Source organism: Acomys russatus, chromosome 17 (genome assembly GCF_903995435.1).
Source record: "Acomys russatus chromosome 17, mAcoRus1.1, whole genome shotgun sequence".
Taxonomy (NCBI): Eukaryota; Metazoa; Chordata; class Mammalia; order Rodentia; family Muridae; genus Acomys; species Acomys russatus.
The window spans coordinates 55,491,600-55,515,594 of NC_067153.1; the positions used below are offsets into that span (position 1 = coordinate 55,491,600).

At 40.7% G+C, this 23,995-nt stretch overlaps 1 protein-coding gene across 4 annotated transcripts in view; it reads left to right on the top strand.

Annotated features, from left to right (window-relative positions):
- The window catches only part of Pphln1 (periphilin 1), a 60,216-nt gene extending 45,566 nt beyond the window's left edge, over window positions 1-14,650 (top strand). For all 4 annotated transcript variants that reach the window (XM_051160246.1, XM_051160245.1, XM_051160247.1 and 1 more), the window contains 3 exons: window positions 1,421-1,500; window positions 5,544-5,663; window positions 14,424-14,650. In XM_051160246.1, the coding sequence (XP_051016203.1) occupies window positions 1,421-1,500; window positions 5,544-5,663; window positions 14,424-14,645 (422 nt within the window). In that variant the 3' untranslated portion in view covers window positions 14,646-14,650. The remainder of the gene's footprint in view (window positions 1-1,420; window positions 1,501-5,543; window positions 5,664-14,423) is intronic.
- Window positions 14,651-23,995: the final 9,345 nt, after the last annotated feature.

Consider the following 23,995-nt stretch of genomic DNA (forward strand, 5'->3'; position numbering starts at 1 on the left):
ACTAAACTTCGAGCAGGGCTTGCCCCTCACTCAGCCTCAGTGCTATTGAAGCCGATGATTCTGTTGATGGGTGGGGCTGCCACTCATAGAAGGCATCCATCATTTTTGACATTGGTCACTGAAAACAATCAGAATATCTTTACACACTGCCCAGTGCCAGGGTGGGAAGAACACAGTGTCCCTGGCTGAGAGTCTTCAGGGCCTTGGGAAGAGCTGCCTAACACCAACTACCCTAGGTGGTTGAAAGCCTGAGGCTCCAGAGCTTGCTTAACTGGCTTTGCTGCACTGCAGGTGGCTTGGCGGCTGCTTTTGCTCTTGCCGACTCTCCTGGATTTCCCCCTTTCTAGGCTTTGACAGCATTTGTGTGGCCACTTTCTAAAACAACTTTGTGTTAGTAATATTGGTAATTTTCCCAGAATTTAAGATTACAGGCGTGATTAGAAGTTAAAAACATATTAGTAAGATGTTTTAAACCCAGGAACAGCTTACTTTTAGTAGTTTTTATAAACTGCTATTAAAAAGTTTAAATAAATTAGCTTAACTAAATTAGCTAACTAAAAACTAAATTTGATTAATTAAGGTTTTGGTTGTTGAACCTGCTAAAGTAATATTCATATTTTCTGGCTTATGTTTCTACTAAAAATGGTTCCTTGCAGCTTCATGTAAGTATCTGAAATGACTAATAGTAGTGACTTTATCTCACAAAGATTTATTTTAAACAAAAATACTTGTTAACATCAGTCATGCTTGGCTCTGGATCAGTTTTCTGAATTAATGGGTTTCTAAATTCTTTTAAATAGTGTGAATGTTTAGGAGTATCTGGTAAATTTCCTGTGGCTAGCACTCTTCGAACTACCCCTTAACTGACTGTTCTGTGTGTCTGCATACTAACTATAATAACATTACATGTACGTACATTGTCATATATTAAAGATTATCAGCAACAGAAAATGGCAGGAACACTGCCCAGGGCCACAGTGGGTAGAGCAGAGCTGTCCCTGGCCCAGAGCCTTTGCTGTCAAGAGAGGTCCTGAATTTGAGACCTTGGGAAGAGCTCTTGTTTACTGCCATGCCAGGTGGATAGAAGCCTGAGTCTCTGAAGCTTGCTGAGCATAGCAAGGAAGTTTGAGGAGACACTCTAATTAAAGTGTGTTTGCCTTCATCAGCATTTCTATAGTTACACTTACCAGAGGCATTGGTGTGGCTAGACCGTCATTTATGACATTATTTCATTCTACATTACTTTAATGTTTTGTGATGTTACTAAAAGAGGTAGATTTTGATGTTAAAATAATAATGTGATTAAAAATTCCAGTGTTAAATTGCGTATGACTTTCCTATTCATCTACAAAATTAGAAGTGGAAAATAACATCTTACATTGTTTCTTTTCCTGTATTCTTTCTTGACATTGTTACATAGGTAAAGAGAGATCCATCCAGTCTGTGAAAACTTCAAGAGATACTTCTCCCTCAAGTTCTTCAGCAGTTTCTTCATCCAAGGTTTGTTACTTTTCAAAAGTTAGGTAGAAACACAATGGAAAGATGATGGGGTGCCCAGCACAAACATTACCATGGACTCCTATGGTGCTAATGAACCTATCTGAAAGCTTGAATCTTATGTCATCACAACTTGAAAATATTACAGAAGCCAAAATAAATCATCGTTTTTTTCTCATTAATATTTTCCTATAGGGTTTCTATGTAGTCTTTGCTCATTTTCACCATAAACAAATAGAAATAGATATTTAAATAGAGTGTATATTCATAGGATTTGCTTTTATTTGGGAAACTGAGGACATACGCAGATGCTTAACATGTACTTAAAAATTGCTTAATTTTAATATTCAGCATTTTCTCTTACTAACTCATACGAAGGGTTGGTAGGTTTAACTCTTGGTTCTATAGGAAAATCAGGATTCAGGAGCCAAATAATTAAAGTGGCAGTTGCTGCCGTTTCCCAGCACCTCAAAGTGCCCTGGGAAGGCAGTGCCCATGTCTCTACTTTGTTACCTTTATCAGCCCCACGCCCCTTCTTTTGCTCATAACTTGCTCTAGATATTCTTTACTTTTTGTTCTTGGTTTGTTTTTAATGTTTTTGACTTTTTAGCAGAAATAGTTATTACCTGACAATCTGGTGTAGGTCTATAAGGACAGCAGTCTGTCAGTCTGAGGGGAAAAAGTGATCTTTCTGTGACAGATTTTATCACGAGGGTCCTGTCAGAAATTCTGGATTCTGGAATGTCAGGTAGGTGCTTTGTTTTGTTTTTTTTTTTCCTTTCCTTTGGCAGTGGGTGGACTTGCAGTCCTTGCCCTTGATGGTGGACAGAAATTTTTCCCACCTACATTCCCGACCGTAGAAAGCCAAGTCTTTGAAGCATTTGTCTTTAAGTGTTTTTGATATTGGCCGTTACTAAGTAGTGGCCCAGGCTGGTCTTTATAACCCTGCACCCACCTCCTGAATTATTGGATTACCTTCTCAGATGAGGGCGTTTTCTTGCAAGCGTTACGGCTTTTTTAGAAAGGGTAGATAAAAGATGAAAAGGATGCTGTGGTAGGTTTGCTTTATTTTCTACAAAAACTCATAAATCACTAGCTTGGAATTGCTCTATAATTCTTCTGAAAACGTAAGCCTCTCTTAAAAATTAATATACATTATTTTCTTGAATATGCTTTTATTTTCTTTATATTTGATGACTTATATTTCTAATAATGTCTTAGGATCCTGTTTTAACCTCTTGGGGGGGGTAGGCACCTTATGCCTGTAGTCCCCACTTGAAGGCTGAGTCAAGAGGATTGTATAAGCATGAGCCAGCCATGGCTGCAGATTGAGACCCAAAACCTTATGGATGGGTAGAGAATTGAATGAGGGCTTTAAGCTTACCTAGTGGCTGTGCAATATACTTTGGAGGTAAGCTTCAAATTCTGTCTTCTGAAGGCTTAATAATTTTAGTCTGAAATGAGGTGATATTAGAGAGATCTGTGGAATATAAGCCTGATGATCTGTATGCTGTGCATGGGAGCCATGCAGGGAGCATCACATGCAAGGCTTCAGCCCCCTCCTCCAATTGTGCACTGCAGTGCAGAGAGGCCTAGAACCTCAGGCTGACTTTGGGTTGGCTGTCTTCTTTTGTTTTGATTTTTGTTTCTTTAAAAGATTTAAAAAATTTTAAATTATGTATGTGCCTGGGTTTTGTACGTGAGTGCTAGTGCTGGAGATTAGAGGCTTCAGAGTCCCTGGAACTGGAGTCACAGGTGATTGTGAGCCACCACATGGGTGCTGGGAATGAAATTCAGGTCTTCTGTAAGAGCATATGCACTAAGCTGTTTTAGCCATTTCTCCAACCACCAAAACTGTCTTAAGCAGACCAGTTTTCTGCTGTGGCTGCCTCTAGACCGTGTGATTGCCCTGTGATGAGCTTTCTCAGGCAGACGTGGATATGTTAGAAAAGACCTCTTTTATGGCTTCCCTTTATTTTGCTCATTTTGATTTCTTGTTATAAAATGACAGAAAACTTTTTGGAGCCATTCCTAAGTTTACAGAGACCTGCAGTTTTTCTGAATAATTAAGTAAAACTAGTCAAGTATATTTGGAGGAAAAAATGTTTCATTCCCAACATTGTGTTTTTATATCATGGTGAATATGACCCATGGTCAGCCTGTAGTGCCCTGAGTATTTGTTAGTGAGCTTAGACAGGCTACCATCCTTCTGTTCTTGTCTTCTAATGTGAGGTAGTGCGGCCTGCCCAGGTCCCTTCCGTAGAGTTCTTTGGTTGGTGTATAGAAGTTCTTCATAGCAGTGTACCAGTACTCCTGAGGTGGTTTTGGTTTGTTTGTTTTCATTGGAGCTGTACATTTAGCAAGGTTTTCTGGGCTGTTGAATAGAACCAGTACAGGGTACATGTTACAGAAGGGCAGCTTGCATGACAGTGGCTGGGTAGGCTGTGGCTTGATGCCCCATCTGAGCCAAAGAAGCCAGGCTCAGATATCTATAGAGGATGCCAGCCACAGCACTGCCCTTCCCTTGACTTCATGTGTAGGCTACCTGTTGGAAGGTTCCACGAGCCTACCCAGTCAGTCCTTCCTGGAGGCTGCCTTAAAGACCCACAGAGCCATATTTCTTAGTTGATGCCATATCCCACCAAGCTGAAAAATCAAGATTCATCATTATAGAGTGTCATCTGGAAAGAGTAGATATTTATAGTCCCTGCTACCCCTTAGAGAAGTGAGAGAGAGGCTCAGATTAGGGGTGATGGCACATGGTTGGAAAACATTGTTGTAAGAAATACGATGGAGGATCTTAGAAGGGTTTTTAATATGCTCTGTAGCCTCACTTACTTATTGGCCTACAGCGCCATCCCGTTTCAGAATTTAGGGAGCTAGAAAGCCATTTTCTTTGTCTTTATATTTCTGCCATGAACTCACTAATCTTTTTCAAATATGTCTTAGTATAATCGATTTGTCAGTGGTGTGCATGGTGGTGTTTGCCTTTAATCCCAGCACTTAGGAGGTAGAGGCAAGTGGATCTCTGAATTTGAGGCCAGCCTGGTCTACAGAATGAGTCCAGGACAGCCATAGCTGCACAGATAAACTTTGTCTCAAATAATAAAAACAGGGACTGGAGAGATGGCTCAGAGGTTAATAGCACTGCCTGCTTTTCCAAAGGTCATGAGTTCAATACCCAGCAACCACATGGTAGCTCACAATCATCTATAATGAGATCTGGTGCCCTCTTCTGGCCTGCAGGCCAGAATACCGTATACATAATAAATAAATAAATAAATCTTTTTTAAAAACCACAAAGAAAACCCCAAAAACAAAGAAAAGGAATCACAGATTTCAAAGATAACATATCTGGGCCTTTCTTACACGTTAAGGATTTACCTTAGGGTCGAGAAATGGCTCAGCAGTTAGGAACACTGGTGCCTCTTCTAGAGGACCCGAGGTTGATTCCTTCTACCTACATGGTGGCGTACAGTCTTAGACATTTCTAATTCCAGGGAATACAGTGCCCTGTTCTGGCTTCTGGGTGGGGCGCCAAGCTCACATGTGAAGCCCAGACATACATGCAGGCAAAACAAAACAAAACAAAACAAAACAAATCCCTTCTTAAACATTAAAAAATAAAAGCATTCTTAGAAAAAATTTACCTCAATGAACTTTAACCATTTTAAAGTTTAATTTGAACATAATTAAAGAATGTTGTAATCAGCATGATGTTATATGCATCCTGCATACAATTTGTATATATTTTGTTTTTTGCACTGGTCCTTTAGATGAATGAAAAAGGGATATTGCTTGCTCTCAATGCAGTGTGCTTCTTGATGTTAGAGGCCTTTAAGAATGCTAACCAAGAGCCGGGCATGGTGGTGCACACCTTTAGTTCCAGCACTCGGGAGGCAGAGGCAGGTGGATCACTGTGAGTTCAAGGCCAGCCTGGTCTACAAAGCGAGTCCAGGACGGCCAAGGCTACACAGAGAGATCCTGTCTTAGGGGGAAAAAAAGAAAAAAGAATGCTAACCAAGATGTCTTTCTGTTTCTCCTAGGTGTTAGACAAACCTAGCAGGCTAACTGAGAAGGAACTTGCTGAGGCTGAAAGCAAGTGGGCTAGCGAGAAATTGGAGAAGTCAGATGAAAATAACTTGGGTGAAATTGCTGAGTTTGAGGTATGGTGTAATTTCATCTTTGTTTCACATCTGAAGGTTTTGTCTGAATTTTAAAGTGGATAGAGGTCTATCGTGGTGCCACACCCTATAACCCCAGCATGTAGGAGGTGTGGGCAGAGCATCCTCAAGCTCATTCTCAGGGCATGTACGAGGACAGCCTGGTGTACATGAAATCCTATCTTAAACAAAAAAGACAAAGCAAAAAGCAAAAACAAAATGAAAAATACTTGCTTTGTTTTAGTTACCTCAGCATGTACTTGGGGAAATATTTTTGTGGATTATTGGATTTACCACAAAGTAGGAGTGTTGAAAAGGGTATTTGGTGATGATTGTAATGGAAGACTTCTTTTTTTAATTTTGCTTTGGTGGGTGGTGGTGATGCACTCCTAATTCTGGCACTTGGGAGACAGAGGCAGTTGGATCTCTGAGTTCCAGGACAGCCAAGGCTACACGGAGAAACTGTGTCTCTTTAAACAAAACCAAAATCAAAGCAAAAATAATTTTTTTGCTTTGCTTCTCTCACCCCTCTTGCATCTGGGGATCAAGCCTAGGGGCTGTTGCTTACATCTCCAACCCTCATGAAAGGTGTTACAGTAGACAGGATTGTTCAGTGTGTAACAGTTCTAACCCACACCTTGATGCATCCTAAGAGGATCATTCCCCAAATGCCTCCTGCATAGTGTGCATGGGTCAAACGGTTAGACAAGTCCAGAAAGACTGGCTTATGAATGTCTGAATTTTCTCCCTTTTGTTTGTTTTGTGTGTGTGCATGCTGGTTTGTTATTTAGGTAATAATCTCTTAAACAGCTCAAAGTTTTTTGATTTAGGTGTAGAGATATTTTTGCGTATCTTAAGTAAATACGTCGAATACATCAAGCTATTCTAAGCACTTAATAATACTTGTAGCATAGATGGGAAATGTTGGATTATTTACTTAATGTTGATTATTGTAATAATTTAGACTAAGTTTTATAAACAGAAGATACATGTACTTCAGAGGTCCAACTTGAGAGTTAGACTAACTTCTTGTTTATTTAGTTTTTTGGTATGTAAGGAAGGTTTCACTTACACATGAATACGTATGGTCTAGTCATCTGTCTTCGTATAAGACCTAGTCAGATGACCTCCAGTCGCCAGACCTTGAGCTGCAAATACCTTCACCCCCTAGTAATCTAGCTTGCCTTTTTTTTTTTTAAATTGTGTGTGTGTGTGTGTGTGTGTGTGTGTGTGTGTGTTGTGAGTGGTGAGTGTATGCTACTAAGTATATGGACGTCAGTGAACAACGTTTTGGAGTTCTCTCTGTCCACTGTGGGATGCAGGGGTCAGACTTGAGTCATCAGGCACTTGTGCCTGCTAAACCATTTGCCAGCTCCATTCTTTTGCCTTACTTGCTTTTTGATTCTTACAAAATCTCCTGTTACCCATGATTGTGCATTATGCTCCCAAACTTGAGTCTTTTGAGTGTATGATAGTGTGTTGTTCACTTGTGCAGCTGAACCAGGATACTTGAGACTGGGCAGTTGATGCAGTCCAGAACTTCTTATAGTCCAGGATTCAGGGAAGCCCAAGGTCAAGGTGCTGTTAGCCTTCATACTCTGGAGGGAGGAGAGCTGCTCCTCACATGACCAAATAGCAGAGGGCTCACCCCTGACATTGCCTTTGGGTGCATCTTTAAATTGTATTTTAATTTTCATTGAAAATCTCATACATATATACAATGTATCTTGATCATATGTATTGTTCAATCTCTTCCTCCATTCTGACCACAGCTGGGCTTCCCTGAACATATCTCCTCTTTCCTTCCCAGCTTTTTGTTGTCGCATTTTTGTTTTTGTTTAAACCCAGTGAGTCTAGTTTGTGCTGCCCAGGTACACATGGGTCATTACTAAGACTTGAAATGCCCATCAGTGGCCATGTACTCCCCTATCTCTGAATGCACCCTGATGGCCTGTCTCTTAGCTTCCCAGCTTCCATATGTACTCCAGTTAAGCACACAAAATGAAGGATTTGAAGCTAGGACCCACGCAGGAGAGAGAATGTGTAGCATTTGTCTTTTGGTGCCTGTGTGACCTCAGTATAATTTTTTCAAGTTCCATTACCTGTATACTTCATGATTTTTCTTTACAGTTGAGTGATGTTCAGTTGTGCTTGTGTACCACATTGATATTTATCAGGAGATGGACATCTAGCTTGATTCTGCTTCTTTGCCGTTGTGAACAGTGTGGCGGTAGACATGGGTGCACAACTCTCTCTGTAACAATATAAAGTCCCTAGGGCTTATGCCCAAGAGAGGCATAGTGGGGTAAAATGGGAGTTCTATTTCTAGTTCTCGTTTTATTGTGTTGTGTTGGTTTTTTGTTGTTTGTCTTTTGGGAGAGTTGTAGATCAACGTTTGAAGTGGCTACTACTTTACGCTCTCACCAGCAGTGTTAGGGGTCCCTGTGTCCTCACAGCTACACCATTTGTTGCCATTCCTATTTTTGGTGGTGGTGGTCACTCTGAGGTGAGGTAGGATTTTAGAATAGATTTCATTTGCATTTCTGTTATAGTTAAGAATGTTTACTAGCCATTTGGAGATCTTTTAAGAAATTGGAGTTTCATAACCCATTTTAAAATTGAGTTGTTTTCTTTATGTTTTTCAGTACTTTGTGTATGGTAGACACTAATCCTTTGTTCCATGTCTAGCTTGCAAAGATTTCTCTCCCATTCTCTTGGGTTCCTCTTCACTGCTTGACAGTTTCCTTTGCTGTACATAAGTGTTTTTGTTTCACGAGATCTTGTCTGTCGGTTGCTAGCCTTATTTTCTGCATTACCAGGCGCTATTCAGAAAGTCTCTACCTGTGCCTGTTTGTCGCCATGTACTTCGTACTTTTCCTTCTATCACAGTGATTCTCAGTGGTGGCCACACTGAGGGGGCAAATGACTCTTCCACGGAGGTTGCCTAAGGCAGTAAGAAAACAGCTATTTATATGATGATTCATAATCATAGCAAAAGTAGTTATAAAGTATGAGGCTGAGAAGCTTCTGTAAGGCAGGAGACACTGTCAAGAGAACAAAGCGACAGCCTACAGACTGGGAAAAGATCTTCACCAACCCTACATCTGACAAAGGTCTAAAATCCAAAATATATAAAGAACTCAAGAAATTAAACACCACCAAACCAAATAACCCAATTGAGAAATGGGGCTTGGAACTAAACAGAGAATTTTCAACAGAGGAATATCAAATGGCTGAGAAACACTTAAAGAAATGCTCAACCTCCTTAGTCATCAGGGAAATGCAAATCAAAACAACTCTGAGATTCTATCTTACACCCATCAGAATGGCTAAGATCAAAAATTCAAGTGACACCACATGCTGGCGAGGATGTGGGGAGAGAGGAACACTCCTTCATTGCTGGTGGGAATGCAAACTAGTACAGCCACTTTGGAAATCTATCTGGTGCTATCTCAGAAAAATGGGAACAGGGCTTCCTCAAGACCCAGCTATTCCACTCCTTGGAATATACCCAGAAGATGGTCCAGCACACAACAAGAAAATTTGCTCAACCATGTTCATAGCAGCCTTATTCATAATAGCCAGAACATGGAACAGCCTAAGTGTCCATCAGTAGAAGAATGGATAAAGAAACTGTGGTACATATACACTATGGAATACTACTCAGCTATTAAAAACAAGGAATTCCCGAAATTTGTGGATAAATGGATTGAGCTAGAAATGATCATAATGAGTGAGTTAACCTAGAAGCAGAAAGACTCAAATGGTATATACTCACTTATATCTGCATACTAGTCCAAGGGGCATGTCCCAGGAAAGCCTTCACTTACCAGGAAACTGGGACAGAGGGGAGGACATCCTATTGGGACTCTAGATGAGAGAAGCTTGGGAGAATAGCAAAGTAGAAGAATCCAGAGGGTCCTAGAAACCTACAAGTAGAACATTATGATAGGCAGATTTGGGCCCAGGGGTCCCGCTCAAACTAAGGCACCAGCCAAGGACAATACAGGCGGTAAACTTTAAAGCCCTACCCAGATCTAGCCAATGGTCAGAACATTCTCCACAGTTGAGTGGAGAGTGGGATATGACTTTCTCACGTACTCTGGTGCCTCACATTTGACCATGTCCCCTGGAGGGAGAGACCTGGTGGCACTCAGAGGAAGAACAGCAGGTTGCCAAGAAGAGACTTGATACCCTATGAGCATATACAGGGGGAGGTAATTCCCCTCAGGAACAGTCATAGGGGAGGGGAATAATGGGAAAATGGGAGGGAGGGAAGAATGGGAGGATACAAGGGATGGGATAAACATTGAGATGTAACAAGAATAAATTAATAAAAAAAATTTAAAAAAGTAGTTATAAAGTAGTAACAGACTAATTTTAGGATTGGGTGGTCACCATGAAATAAGGAACTGTTCTAAAGGGTCACGGCATCAGGATGTTGAGAGCCACTGCTCTAGCAGTTTCAAGGTTTCAGATATTTTTGTATCTTGTTACTTTTCTGAAAATATTTGTCAATAAGAATGTGGTGGGGGTGGGATGGGGTGGTGCAGCTGCAGAGAGGGCTCCCTGGCAAATAACATTTTACCCAGTTTGAGTTCTCAGCACTCACAACTACCAGTAACTCCAGCTGATGTCCGTTTCTGGCCCCTATGCGTACTACATGGGCATAGTGCACATACAGACAAGCAGGCACATGGACTTACATAGCTGGTAGGGCATTTGATTGATTAGTTGATATGGGATGGCCCAGCTTATGGGGGTGGGGGGAGCGTGTGTCCCCAAAGCAGGTAGTCCTGGGTATATACAAAGGCATGTGAAGCAAGCCAGGAAGCAGTGTTCCTCCATGGTTTGTGCTTTAGTTTCTGCCTTGGCTCCCCTCAGTGCTGGACTGTGAGCAGGATGTGTATAAGTCAAATAAACCCTTTTTCGTGCCCACTGAGAGAATGGTAATAGTGTTTATCACAGCAGTGGAAAGTCCTTAGGGTTTCATGCACAGAATAATATTGTCTGTAAATAAGGATAGTTTGACTTCCTTTTCTGTTTATAGCTCTTATTTCCTTTGCATATCTTACTGCTCTAGCTAAGATTTCAAGCTCGGTATTGAAAAGTAGTTGACCCAGTGGACCCCTTGCCTTGTCCCTGATCTTAATGGGATGCTTTGAGTTTTCCTTCATAACACCATGCTTACTGTAGGTTTTGTTTATACAGAGATATGCTCTGTCTGTAAGTTCGTGAGACCTTTAATCAGGAAAGGATGCATGTCGTGAGATGATTGTGTGGTTTACATATTTTGAACCAACCCCACATCTCTTGAATAAAGCCAGCTTGGTCCTGATAAATGCTCTTTGATATGGTCTTAAGTTCAGTTTGCTAATATTTTGTTGAGAACTTTTTATCTGTGCTCACCAGGGAGATCCTTGTATTGTGTGTGTGTGTGTGTGTGTGTGTGTGTATGTATGTATGTATGGCTGTTGTTGTGACTTTCTCTGGTATTAGTATCAGTGTTGGCTTCATAAAGCACTTTGGAAGACTTCTGGTTTTTTCTACTTTACGGAACAATTTACATAGTACTGGGGTACTGATAGAATCCTGGGGTGAGAACACTGGTTGGGAGACTTTACTACTACTCCTGGCTCATTGCTGCTAATGGACCCTTTCATCTGTCTAGTTCATCTTTGTTTAATTTTGCTGTGTTTCATACACCTAGAAATTAGTTCATTTCTTCTAGATTCTCCAGTTTGATGTAATAGAGGTTTAAAGTTTTCTATTTATTTATATGTATGAGTTTTTGTCTGAATGTATGTGCCTGGTGCCTTCAGAGGCCAGAAATGGGTATTGGATCCCTTGGGACCAGAATTACAGACCATAACTGCCATGTGGGTGGTAGGAATTGAACCTTGACTTCTGCAAGGGCACTGCTGAGCCATCTCTCTAGCCTCTAGGTAATAGTTTTAAAAGTATATCTTTATGGTTTTCTGAATTTCATGGGTATCTGTTTGCTTCCTTTTTCGTTTCTAGTTTTACAAACTTGAGTTTTTCTTTCTCTTGTTAATTTGGCAAAGCATTTGTCACTGTTTTATTTTTTTTCATAGAACCAGCTCTTTATTTAATTCTTTTAGTTTATGTTTTATTATTTCAGCCCAATTTTTTTTAAGGAGTAAAATAGAAAATTTTGTATTTATAAGTTATTGTATAATTATATACTAATTATATAAAACGAGTTTCATTATATTTCATACAAATATAAGATACTTTGATTTTATTTATATCCCAGTACTTATATTATTCTCCCTCTCACTGGTGCTCTTTTTTCTTTTTCTTTTTCCTTTTTTTAATTCATTAAGACCTTCATATGTTACAATGTGGTATCATTACATACACTTTCATATCTTTCAAACCTCTCCCCCCAATTTGTGATTTTTCTTTTCTCTTGGGGTGGGGAGTCAGTGGCCACCAGCACATTGAGGAAAGAAGAGCAGAAGACAAGGCACAGGGTTTGGAAGGCCGTGTGCAGACAGAGATTGAACGGGAACCACTCTGGGAATGAGTTCAACTTTAATCAGAGAGAACAAAGGCTGTATAGCCCTTGGGGAGTAGGTGTGGGGCTTCTAGGATAGGTGGTCATAATTTGTTCAAACCAGGAACTTCAAGGATGATTGGTTGCATCTAGCACCATGCTCCTTTCATATGACCGGGAATACAGTACTTAATTACTATAGGTGCAGGAGCTGTGTCAAGGGCCATTTATCAGATGTGGTTTAGGGCGTCTATGTCTACAGACACTCTCCATATGATGTCAGGCAGAGCTGGAGGCCCTGCTGGGGGAGGGAGTCCTATACCTCCCTCTCAGAATGTCTCTGGACAGGGAGGACTGCAAACTCAAACAGCAGGGTCCTTCCAGCACCCACTTTTATCCCTGATTTTTTAAAAATTAGTTTCTTATGTTTATGGGCGGTTTTGCCTGCATTTACGTCAAAACACAAGGCATTGGATCCCCTGGAACTGAAGTTCTACTTGGTGTGAATTGTCGTGGGTTCTGGAAATCGAATTTGGGTCTTTAGAGGAACAGCCAGTGCTTTTAGCTTTTTGCTGGCTCTCTAGCCCTCAGCCTTGATTTTGATGATCTCTTTTTGTCTGCTATTTGGGGTTTTGTTTGTTCCTTTTTCCCCAAGCGCCTTCGGGTGCATCAGTAGTTACTTGAAATGTCACAAAAAGTTTTAAAATTTATTTATTATTATGTATACAGTGTTCTGTCTGCATGTACACCACAGGCCAGAAGAGGGCATCAGATTACATTATAGATGGTTGTAAGCCACTGTGTCCTTGCTGGGAATTGAACTCAGGACCTTTGGAAGAGCAGGCGGTGTTCTTAACCACTGAGCCATCTCTCCAGACCCACAAATTTTTTTGATGTAGGCACTTGGTTGTGTAAACATTTAGGATTGCCTTTATTGTGTCCCATAGGTTTTGGAACATTGTCTGCAATTCTAGGATTTTTACCCCCTTCTTGATTTCTTCAGTGATCCAATTATCACTCAGTGGTGTGTTGTTAAATCTCTGAGTTTGTGTTCTTTCTGTAGTTTCTGTTGCTGGTATCAAGCTTTATCCCTTTCTGGTCAGATGGAATGCAGGTTGTCATGTCATTCTTTCTAGATTTGTTGAGATTTGCTTTGTATTTTAAAATGTGGTCAACTGTGGACAAATTTCTACTGGCTGCTTATAGAAATAGTGTTCTTTAGTGTTCTAGTGAGATGTTTGTGGATGTCTGTTACATCTATTTGGTTTATGATCTCATTTAATTCTAATCCTTCTCCATTGAATTTCTGTCTTTGTCACAACGGAAACACCATGACCGCAGAGCAAGTTGGGGAGGAAAGGGCTTACTCTGCTTACCCTTCCACATTGACGTTCATCTTAAGTCAGGACAGGAACTCAAGTGAGACAGGGACCTGGAGGCAGGGCCTGATGCAGAGGCCATGGAGAGGTGCTGCTTATTGCCTCGATTCCCATGGCTTGCTCAGCCTGCTTTCCTATAGAATCCAGGACCACCAGCCCAGGGATGGCTCTACCTCCCATGGGCTGGGCCCTCTCCCATTGATCACTCACTGAGAAAATGCCTTACAGCTGGTTCTCATGGAGGCATTTTCCCAACTGAGGCTCATTTCTCTCTGACTCTAGCTTGTGTCAACTTGACAGTAAATCAGTCAGAACACCTGTGTATTTGTGTGAAGAGGGTTAGTCTGATTGCTTCTGTATTACTTACCCACTACTGGATTGTTTGTGACAGAACTTACTGGTGTTGAGATGGTGCATTGTTTCTGATGGTTCTGAGTAAAGGAACAAGGAGTTTAGCTTGTGAAGTTGGAGTGTGTCCCATGCTTTCTCTCACCGCTCCTGTATGCGAGCCTGTGCTCTCATTTATATTTGGGCCCTTTCTTCTCATTGGTCCATATTCATAAATAGATGGTTTAAGGAATAACAATAGGACAGAACCTTTTTAATCTATATCTTAATCTATATTTAGTATATTTATCATAATTTTAGAACAGCATAAGGTTTGGTATTATAAAAATTACAAAAGTATTAATTATGTCCTCTAGTCTTCACATATGCCTATTATGTATCATGGCAGTGTACATTTTTTTCTTAAAATTGATTAAACAGCACTTTTAATATAATCTTCTCTTGGTGACAACATACACCATCTCAAACACTATCTGTCCTTTAAGAAAATAACTCAAGACTTACTCTATTTTCAAGGAGGGGTCCACAGCACCCTTATTTATTGACCAGACAGAAGAACCCGAGTCAAGCACATCAGATGACCAGCTCAGCAGTCGCTCTAAAGCAATTGCATCAAAAACAAAAGAGATCGAACAGGTAAGAATGCAGTCTTCTATAGACACAGCTGGTGGCTGTGGCTCTGCACTGAATACATATCCTGGCATGTCTTTTCCACTTGTAACTCCAAAGTTCCACTGAACATGTGTAGAGACTAGAGGACGACCTCAGGTGTTCCTTAGTCCCTTTTTCCCAAGATAGGCCTCACCTTAGTCTACAATCAATGAAGTAGTCAGTCTTGGCCAGCAAGGAAGCTACCATGCACTGGTCTCCATTCCCCGGGCACTAGGATTCCTTTGTTTGGACATGGGGTCTCATACTGTCTTTTGAACTTACTGCAGTCTTGCTGCCTCAGTTGCCAAATGCTCAGTTGCTGGTATGAGCCACTAGTCAGCATTTTTCCCCTTTAAATTCACTTGATGTGTTTGTTTCCTTGTCTTTCTTTACCACAATAGACCTCACAAGAAGTGGGCCTCTGTTCTGCTTAGTGGTATATCTCTACTTACAGCATGGATTCACATGTAGCTGGCTCATGAGAGTATTTGTTGGATGGATGATGGGTGAAGTCATAACCCCAATAATGACCTTTGAATGGAGGAGGAGGTTGTCTTTTGTTACTGCCTACCTTGCTTAGGCATCATTCCCAACAATGTTTAAGGTGTTATTTGAACAGGTGAATGAGTTTAATGTTCTTTTTTTCCTGTGTTGTAGCTCTCTTTTAAAGGTTTATTAATTTTTATTTTATGTGCTTTTGTAGATGAGTGTTTTTCCTAAACACATGTCTGTGCACCACTTGTGTGCTTGGTGCCTTCATAGGGCTGAAGAAGGTATTGGACCCCTTGGAACTGGAGTTGCAGGCAGTTATAAGCCGCTACGTGGGTGCTGGAATCGAAGCCAGGTCCTCTAAATGAAAGCTAGTGTTCTTAACCACTGAGCCACCTCTATAGCCCCCTCAGTTGTAGGCTCTTTTAAACACAAGTTCTTTTAAAAGAATGTAATTAGAAGAAACACTTGATTGAAATGCCAGGAAGTATTTTGTGTTGTCATTTATACTGTTTTCGCTGTTTCTTCATATTGTTGTTCAAAGCTGATCTCTTTGATTGTGAGAAAGTTATTAGGTTATATAAACTAGCTTGATCGTGTACTGAATTAGCACGAAGCCAATATTTATAGCTCTCTGGAAACCTTGCTTGAGTTGAAAAACAATTTGTTTAGAGTTGCTGTTAAAACTGATGAAAACAGCTGCTGCTAAAGCATGCTGAGACTGTTGCAGGATGGCAAGTGACCTCAAGAACTCAGAGAGAGGCAGCTGTGGGTAGGGCAGTACACACTTTTAATTCCAGTGCTGTAGGGAGAGGCATCTTCCAGTTCTAGGGCAGCCAGAGAGTCTGTGTTTAGAAAGGGGCTGAAGGGACAGCGATGGGGGAAGGAGGAGAGGGAGAGAGGGGGACATAAAGAAAAAGAATTACTACATTTGGTGTTTATAGAGGAGTAAAGTGGTTAATGAGAGAGTTATGAAATATCTGGTCATGATTACAGGTACCTGTAATCTAAACTGTTGTGGGAAACAGATGCAGGAGAAAAAATAACTTGATAAGCATGAAGCACATCCTGAGCCCTGCCCAACTCCAAAGGGCTGTGCCTTGCCCTCCACACAGGCAAGGACACATGCGCCCTAATATACAGTAGTGATGATCTTTTTAAGAAACGTGGTACTTTTGAACTTAGTGTAAATATTCTGTTAGGTATCGGAAGTAGCTGCTGATCACTTGAGTATTTCATCAAAAGTCATTCTTACTCATAAGGTCTGAGCGGGCCGTCAAGATTTGAATTTTCTCACATCTTTCTATTTAATGCTGATTATGCATCCTGTATTTAGAATGAAACAATTAGAAAAGGTTCTTTTTACTTACATCTGTTACTTTTTATGACCTGAAAGTTACCAGCATCTTAATGTTATGGGGATTAAAAGTTACATATCTATAATATAAATTGAGGTGTGCTTAATGAACAGATAAATTGTGTGGCTTAAATATGAATGAGTTTTGACAGTTGTATGTCCATAGAGCTGCATTTTAGGTAGTAACAGAAAAGAATGTGGCATTTAAAAGCCATGGCTGCATGTGCGCTCTCCCCTGATTTTCTGTTGTGAAAAAAGTAGAAAAATAAATGTGTAAAAGCCATGGCATGACACTGTGCAATGTTTCATTCCACTTAAGACTTGACCAGTGTTCATCATTATAGAAGTATGTTGACAAAAAGTAAGAGCTTCGGGCATTTTATGATTTAGTATTATCCCCGATAAGAAAGTCTCTTTAGGGCCAGCAAAATGGCTGAGTGATAAAGGCACTCACAGCCAAGGCTGATGACCAAAGCATTGGATCGCAGAGACTCTTAATGATGGAAAGAGAAAATCAAAGTATCTGACATACCCGGCACATACCTGTATGTGTACACACACATACAGATAAGATAAATATGGATGGGCAAATGAATAGTCTAGGAAGATAGAAGCCATCGCTGCCTCGTTTGTCTGTACTAAGGGGCATTCTCTCCATGCTCTGCGCAAGGTGGAGGCAGCGTTGCCCTGGCAGTGCCCACTCGCTTCTTCCCTGTCTTTTTCAGGCCTTCTCTGTTAAGTTGAGCCTTAGAGTTAGGAGACATTATTACCAAAGGGATGCTTTTGGAACAATGTAGACCATCAGAGGGCAGTTTCTCATTACGGCACCAAATAAAGTCTACAGACAGACATTAAATAATAGTAACATAAGACGTTGTACGAATTACATGATCAGTGGCTAAGCATAGCTGATGTATACTGGAATGGGAATATAATTGATATAAAAAGATAGTGAACAAACAACTAGATAGGCCCTTCAACCAATATTTAAAATGACTGAAGCAATAAAAGATGAGGTCTCCTTAGTTCCTGGTTTTGGGTTCTGTATCATTGTCAATGTCATGCTGTGTACCTGGCACAGTTCTTCTTTGTCTTTAAATGCTGGTAAGATTCTGGCATAGGAATGGCTTTCTAGGCACCATTCAACATAAGCACATTTTACATGCTTAACAGCAAGAATCTTGTGATCTGTTGAGGTTAATTTAAAAGTGCGGCCTAATGTTTATTATTAGGCTTATAATTATTATTGCTGTATTGTCTTACCTGCTTTTACAATCAATATAGACACAGACATCTGATGTACTTTATAATAGCCTGTGGTACCTCAGGATTCCTCCCCTGGGCCTCATGGTCTTTCCTGTCCTGTGGTGATTTTCTCCCTCCTTCCTCCCCCATCTCCTCTGCCTCTCCTTCCCAAGATTCTCTCTGCTCAAAGCCCTTGAACTTACACTTTGCCCTGTGTTCTGCCTTGCCTAGGTATAGACCTTTTATTCAGCCAGTCAAGGAGGTGAGGTTCAGGGCAGCAATTAAATCTTTTGACTCAATAATTAGCATCACAATACATAGCACCAGACCAACCTCCAACGTCTGTGTTTAGATAAATCCATCAAATCCCAGACATTTAAGCTGCAGTTCCTTAAGCTGTGGCCTGAGAAAGCTGCTCTTCAGTGCTGTGGCCTGGGAGGCTTCACCTGACCCTCCAGGTCTTTGAGCCTCAGTCCCACTTTCATGGGACTCTGCGCTGTTCAGAGCTCTGGCGTTTGCCTTAGGAAATGGCTTGCTTCCTCACTTTTGCACCCACCTGCAGTTGATGCTAGGATGACAGCTACTGGATTTCCCTTACGGTCTCCTGTACAGTGAGGGAACCTGTGCATAGCCAGGCTGGAGGGCAGTACACCACCATCAGGAAGCCAGTCAAGGGCCATATGGGTTACTTATGCACTTTTACTATTGCCTTGATTCTGTGTTTAAGCTCCTGAATTTTTTAGGGTTGCGTTGTTTGCTTATGATTAATAGTAAATCTTCTAGTTTTGTACGTGACTTTCAAGAGCAGGTTGGCTCACTGAGGCTGTGTTAATTTAGTTAAAACATATTCAATGTAGTTATGAAAAGTTTTAAAATTGAATGCAGAAACAATGCAAAGAAATGGTAGCCTGCGTGTATTATACTTTAAATCCTTTGTGCTTTAATGTGAAAATGTAAGAAATGAGAAATGAGCCTCCTAACAAGCTATTGCTGTTCAACCCAGCAGTCCCAGGCCCTACAAAGGAAGTGCACTGAGGTTAGTCATTCAGGTCAGAGCTCTGGTGTAGCCCTCTGCTGCTTCAGCGCAATGTGCCTGTGCCCAGGAGAATCACACTTCTAAGGTGGAAGAATACGGATGCAAGCACTTATCTGCATGGAAGACATACTGTGATAGGTAGTTGTCTCTGCTGCCCTTTGCACACAAATTTGTGGTTGAGAACACCTCAAAACTAAGACATACGCTTGCTGTTTGAAGATTGTGACCTAATATTCAACTGGTTCAGGTGTGTGACAGTAGGGCCACCACACTGCCTGCCACACAGCTTATTCTAGGAGAGTTTACATGCAGTTAACAAGAAACAGAACATTTGGAGTAAATTATCGATTTTTGTAATTCTGTGGGGTCACACACCTAGAATTATGTCTTGCAAAGTACCGAGAAGGACTTGTTCGTTTGTGAGTTAATGGGTTTAATTGGGTTACTTACATGAGCATGGATAGAAGGTTATTTATGAGTGCAGACATTTCAACAGTGGCTACATCACAAAAGAAAATGTCTCCTCCCCTGCAGTAGCAAGCACTGTTTGTCAGCTCCTCCTCCCTCCAGGATGCAGTATTGAGGGGCCCAATCTTGTACAGGATCACACCTGCTGAGAGTTCAGGAGTGTGAAAGCCCACTCTGCCCCATTCTCTCTTCTGTAATGATCCATGAACCTAGGAGTTGGTAATGTAGATCTTGTATTTAGAACCAAGCATGTAATATCACTTCCAGCACTCTGACCGTTTTTGAGCCTCTATAGTCACTGCTAACCATAGAAAGAGGCTTCTATGACCAAAATGGAGAGCAACTCTAGTCTGTGACCATGATTGTATAGAGCAATGAACAAGTACATCATATCCATGTACCAAAAGGTGGTGGTACCTTCCCTACTAGGCCTTTGACGTCCCTAGCCCCCGGCTTTTGACCATGTCTACAGTACCAGCTATTCCCTCCTGTGGATCAGACCTCAGATCCAACCAGAAAGCATTGGCTACCTCTGTAGTCCTGCCACTGTTTCCCCAGTAGGTACATCTGCCTCAGTTGTGAATGTTGCATGCTGGTGTTTTCTCCTTGGCATCCTGCACAGCACCAGTAGGGGAGAACTGAACGGGTTTTAAATACTGCCTGAGAGTTCACTGGAGTGCCTGCTAAGTAGAGCCCCACTTTTATAGCTCTGTAGCATATGTTAAACCACTTTGTAAGGGTAAAGAGTAATTGCAGTATATGAATTTGCAGAGACCCCACTTCTGTAGGATGTTTCCCTTTTTTGTTTTATAATAGTAAAAGAAGGTACTCTGAATTCTAAATCCCTCCTCTGTCATAATACACCCTAAGATACTGCTGCTTTATGAAACTTTTGCCTACTGAAAATTAGATTTATTATTATCTCTTGATAATTCCTAGATGAATGTGATGGGGATAGGAACTTTGTTGTTGTTGTTGGCTTGGCTTTTTTCAAGACCGGGTTTTTCTGGGTATCCTGCCTGAACTGGAACTCTCTTTAGACCAGGATGGCCTCAAAGAACTCAAAGTATCCACCTGCCTCTGCCTCCTGAGTGCTGGGAGTAAAGGCATGTGCCACCACTGCCTGGCCTGAGGAAGGTTGCTATGATGTTCTAAACAGAAAGTAGAGTGAACACCATAGCATTAAGTGAAGGGGATTGGCCATTCTGGTTTTCCTTTAACTTGAGAAGACTCAGACAGTATATAGTACACATACACATACGAGTTCTTGAGGCTAGGCACTATCTGTTAGTCACAGCCCCGGGGTGTGTTCTATCACAATAGGTCATAGCTATCCAGGGGCCCCAACTACCTAAGAAACATCACGTTAATTTAGAAATAGTTTTTTTCCTGCCTAGTCGTTAGCTGATTTTGTGTGTGTGTGTGTGTGTGTGTGTGTGTGATCAATTTTCAGTTTCCTTTAAATTTATCATTCCAATTACTTTTGTTAACTGAGTTTTATTATTAGCATTTCTATAAAAGTTAGACTACATATTCTTTTAAAAATTTTTTTATTTTTTTACGTATACCTTTATATTATTCCATGTATATACAATAAACTACCTATAGGAAGAAGAACCATGACACGATCGGGAATTATATAAATGTTACATTCTTAGTGTTTTAGCTGTTTGTATTTGACAGCCTTGAAGAAAACATTTTTCCTATCTTGATGAGTCTAAAATTCTGAATGTAAATCAGTCTCCATCACATCTTGTCATTGTCAACTTAAAACATCTATCTAGACGTAAAAACATCTTGACCCCTAAACAACTAAGCTTCATTATAAAACTAAGCTACTTGGTCTTCAACTCCTTTAGAGACTTGAGAAGGAATAAACTTGATTACCTGAGTATGCCAGGAGTGCAGGTTAGTAGCTTCCAAATGAGAGGATGACAGAGACAGTTTGCTACCTGAACAGTCACCCAAAACTCTCTATTATGTTGCAGCACCTTCTTCAGCCTTCTGGCCCCATATATCTGACAGACATATTTGTGAGGCAGGAACTGTTGAGGACTTGCTCACCCTGTCTTGGCAGAGTTTGGCTGTCGACTGCCTGCATCCAAGCATATCCCTTTTTTAGGCAGAATTCTGTCTGTGGTATAAACAAGGACATCTTGCCCAGTGGCTTGTTTGCCTCATTTGAAGCCATCTCCAGAAGGAGGTTCTTTGTGAGGCAGTCTGGGTATTGCCAGGTGTTACCTGTCTGATTGTCAGTGAATCTTTAAAATAATGAAACATTTTAAATGCTATATTCTGTATGTCTCTGAGGTTTTTGATGACCTTATCTAACTATCCTACCTTATCTTTCTACAGAATATTCATCTGCTGCACCTAAGATGTATATTCTTGCAATAAAAGTAGACTAATGATTGACATGACCATGATTTGATCAGCTAACAATTAACTTGTATAACTTATTTATTCTAAACAGCCTGCAATAGCTGCTTCTTCTTCTTGCTTCTTCTTCTTCTTCTTCTTCTTCTTCTTCTTCTTTCTTCTTCTTCTTCTTTCTTCTTCTAAGATTTATTATTTATTTATTTATTATGTATATACAATGCTTTACCTGCATTAGGCCTGCAGGCTAGAAGAGCAGACAGTGCTCTTAACCACTGAGCCATCTCTCTAACTCGTAGCGCTTTCAAAGTATTGGAAGTAAACTTTGTATTATAATTGAGTTATATGGGTACAATACCTCATATGAAGTATAAAAATAAATATATATATATTTATTTATACATACATATATAATGTGGGTAAAGAATAAATTTACATTTGAATTCTATGCCACTGTATCTAGAATTAAACTTATTTTGCATCTACATACAAAATTCTATACCAGTGAATTAGAAATAATCTTGTGACAATTAAGGCATTAAATTGAGGAGTAGAGTCACAGATCTACTTTTTGTTCTATCTTCCCTATATATACTACATATTCTTTGACTTTCGTAAATCATATTTGATAGTCAGAGCTCAGTAGTCTTGTTTACAAACCTGCGTGTTGGATTTTTCTTGTAGTTCTGGGGATCAAGCCCAGGCTGAGCAGGCTGCTGCTGCTGAGCCGTGTCCAGCCCTTTGCTCTTTCTCTCCCATGTTAGTTCACATTTAATAATAGAGTTTTATGTGTTTTACATTTTTAACCTTCTTCTTTAGTAGACATGTAGGGGTCCTACACTGAAATGAAATACTATTTTTAAGAAGCCCCTGTGGACCCCAGTTAAGCCCGGGGAGTCATATTGCTTCCTGAGTTAAGAGTGTACAAGATGAGTTTCTCAGTGTCTCAGCTCCCGTCCTACAGCTGCCTTCCTCTGTCGGCAGCCTGGTGAGTCCCAGCACTCTCTCTCCCCAGCTCCTGCTTCTTTCAGGAAATCCATAATAAAGATTAGGCATATGGATAGTCATCCTGGAAATGTTGACAAGAGTGTGGACATACAGAATCAGCTTTCAGTTTCTGATAGATCAAAATGAAATTGTTTTCAGATGGAGCATGCTCTATCTATTGCCCTATGTGTATGAGGGAAGCATTTAGCTGCCTCATGTAATGGAAGCAATTTTTGCTTTTCCTTGTTATCAGACAAGTTACAAATGTTCTTAAAAGTATAGCTCTTAACTGGGTATTATCTTGTCTAGACATCAGGTCTACACAATTGTGTATACCGATCTGCCATCAACCACTTCTGCAGACTTTGCATATATAGATTTTGTAAAACATACTCCCAAGATTTGCCTCTGCAAAAAATTGCATTTCTAAAATAAGAATTGTTTATTTTGGCCAAATATTAATGTTTTTGAAATGCATAGTTTACTACTAGTTAATCTTGCTTGTATATTCTACACGAGCTCTCTGCTAAAGTGTTAAGATGTGTGGTGTCATTTTAAGAGAAGGAGGTGGCCTGGAGCTACTGTATTGGTAGTTATCTAGCATGCACGAGGCTCGGTTTGATTCCCCAGCAAATCATAAACGCGGTGTGGTGCTGTACACTTGCAGTTCTAGCACTCAGGAGGTGGAGACAGTGAGACAGCAGGCTCAGAAATGCAGGGCATCCTTGACTGTGTGTGAGGGCCCAGAAGGGGAGTTAACTTAATGTAAGATAATCTACCACATTGGAAATATCAAAATTGACATTTTTGGTAAAAATATAGACAGTATACATTCCAAACTTTTATAAGAACCGTTTGTAAAAGGGTACAAGGTATTAGGAGTCCATTTTAAACCTTATTCTTGGGATGCTGCCCTTAACGGATGCAGAAAGTAAGATGAGGCCAAGTGCAGGCTGCTCCCAGCTACTCCCACCACTATTCAGTGTTCATGAAGACTTTCTCTGGTGTAAATTACTGTTCCTGCTACTCAGTTCTGTTTGTTCTAAGTCAGCAGTCTTATTTGTCACTAAATAAAACGTTAAGGACATTCATAAAGCACAGTGTAGCTGCCAGTGCTCAGTGCTTTTCAACTGGGAGCACCTTTCCACCTTAGTTATATTTTGGTTGTGAGTCTAGCCTTTCCCGTCTGAGCCGTCTCTCCAGCCCACCTTGCCACTGTGGTTAAAGGTTCTGTGGAGAAACTGACAGCCAGTCTCTGAAAACTCTCCCCTTAGTGGAAACTCCAAGTATGGGTGCCGTGTTCAGTAACACTTGCCTGATTCTTTGCAGCTTTGAGGTGATGATTGCGTTTGGATTCCTTCTTGGGAATATTTTATAGCTTCCGTCCATGTCAGGGACTGGATCCCCTGCCTCTTGTGTCTGCTGCTCCCTGTGTGGTCCAGGACCTTCTGCTGTTCCTGGAGTGCTCTTTTACTTCCA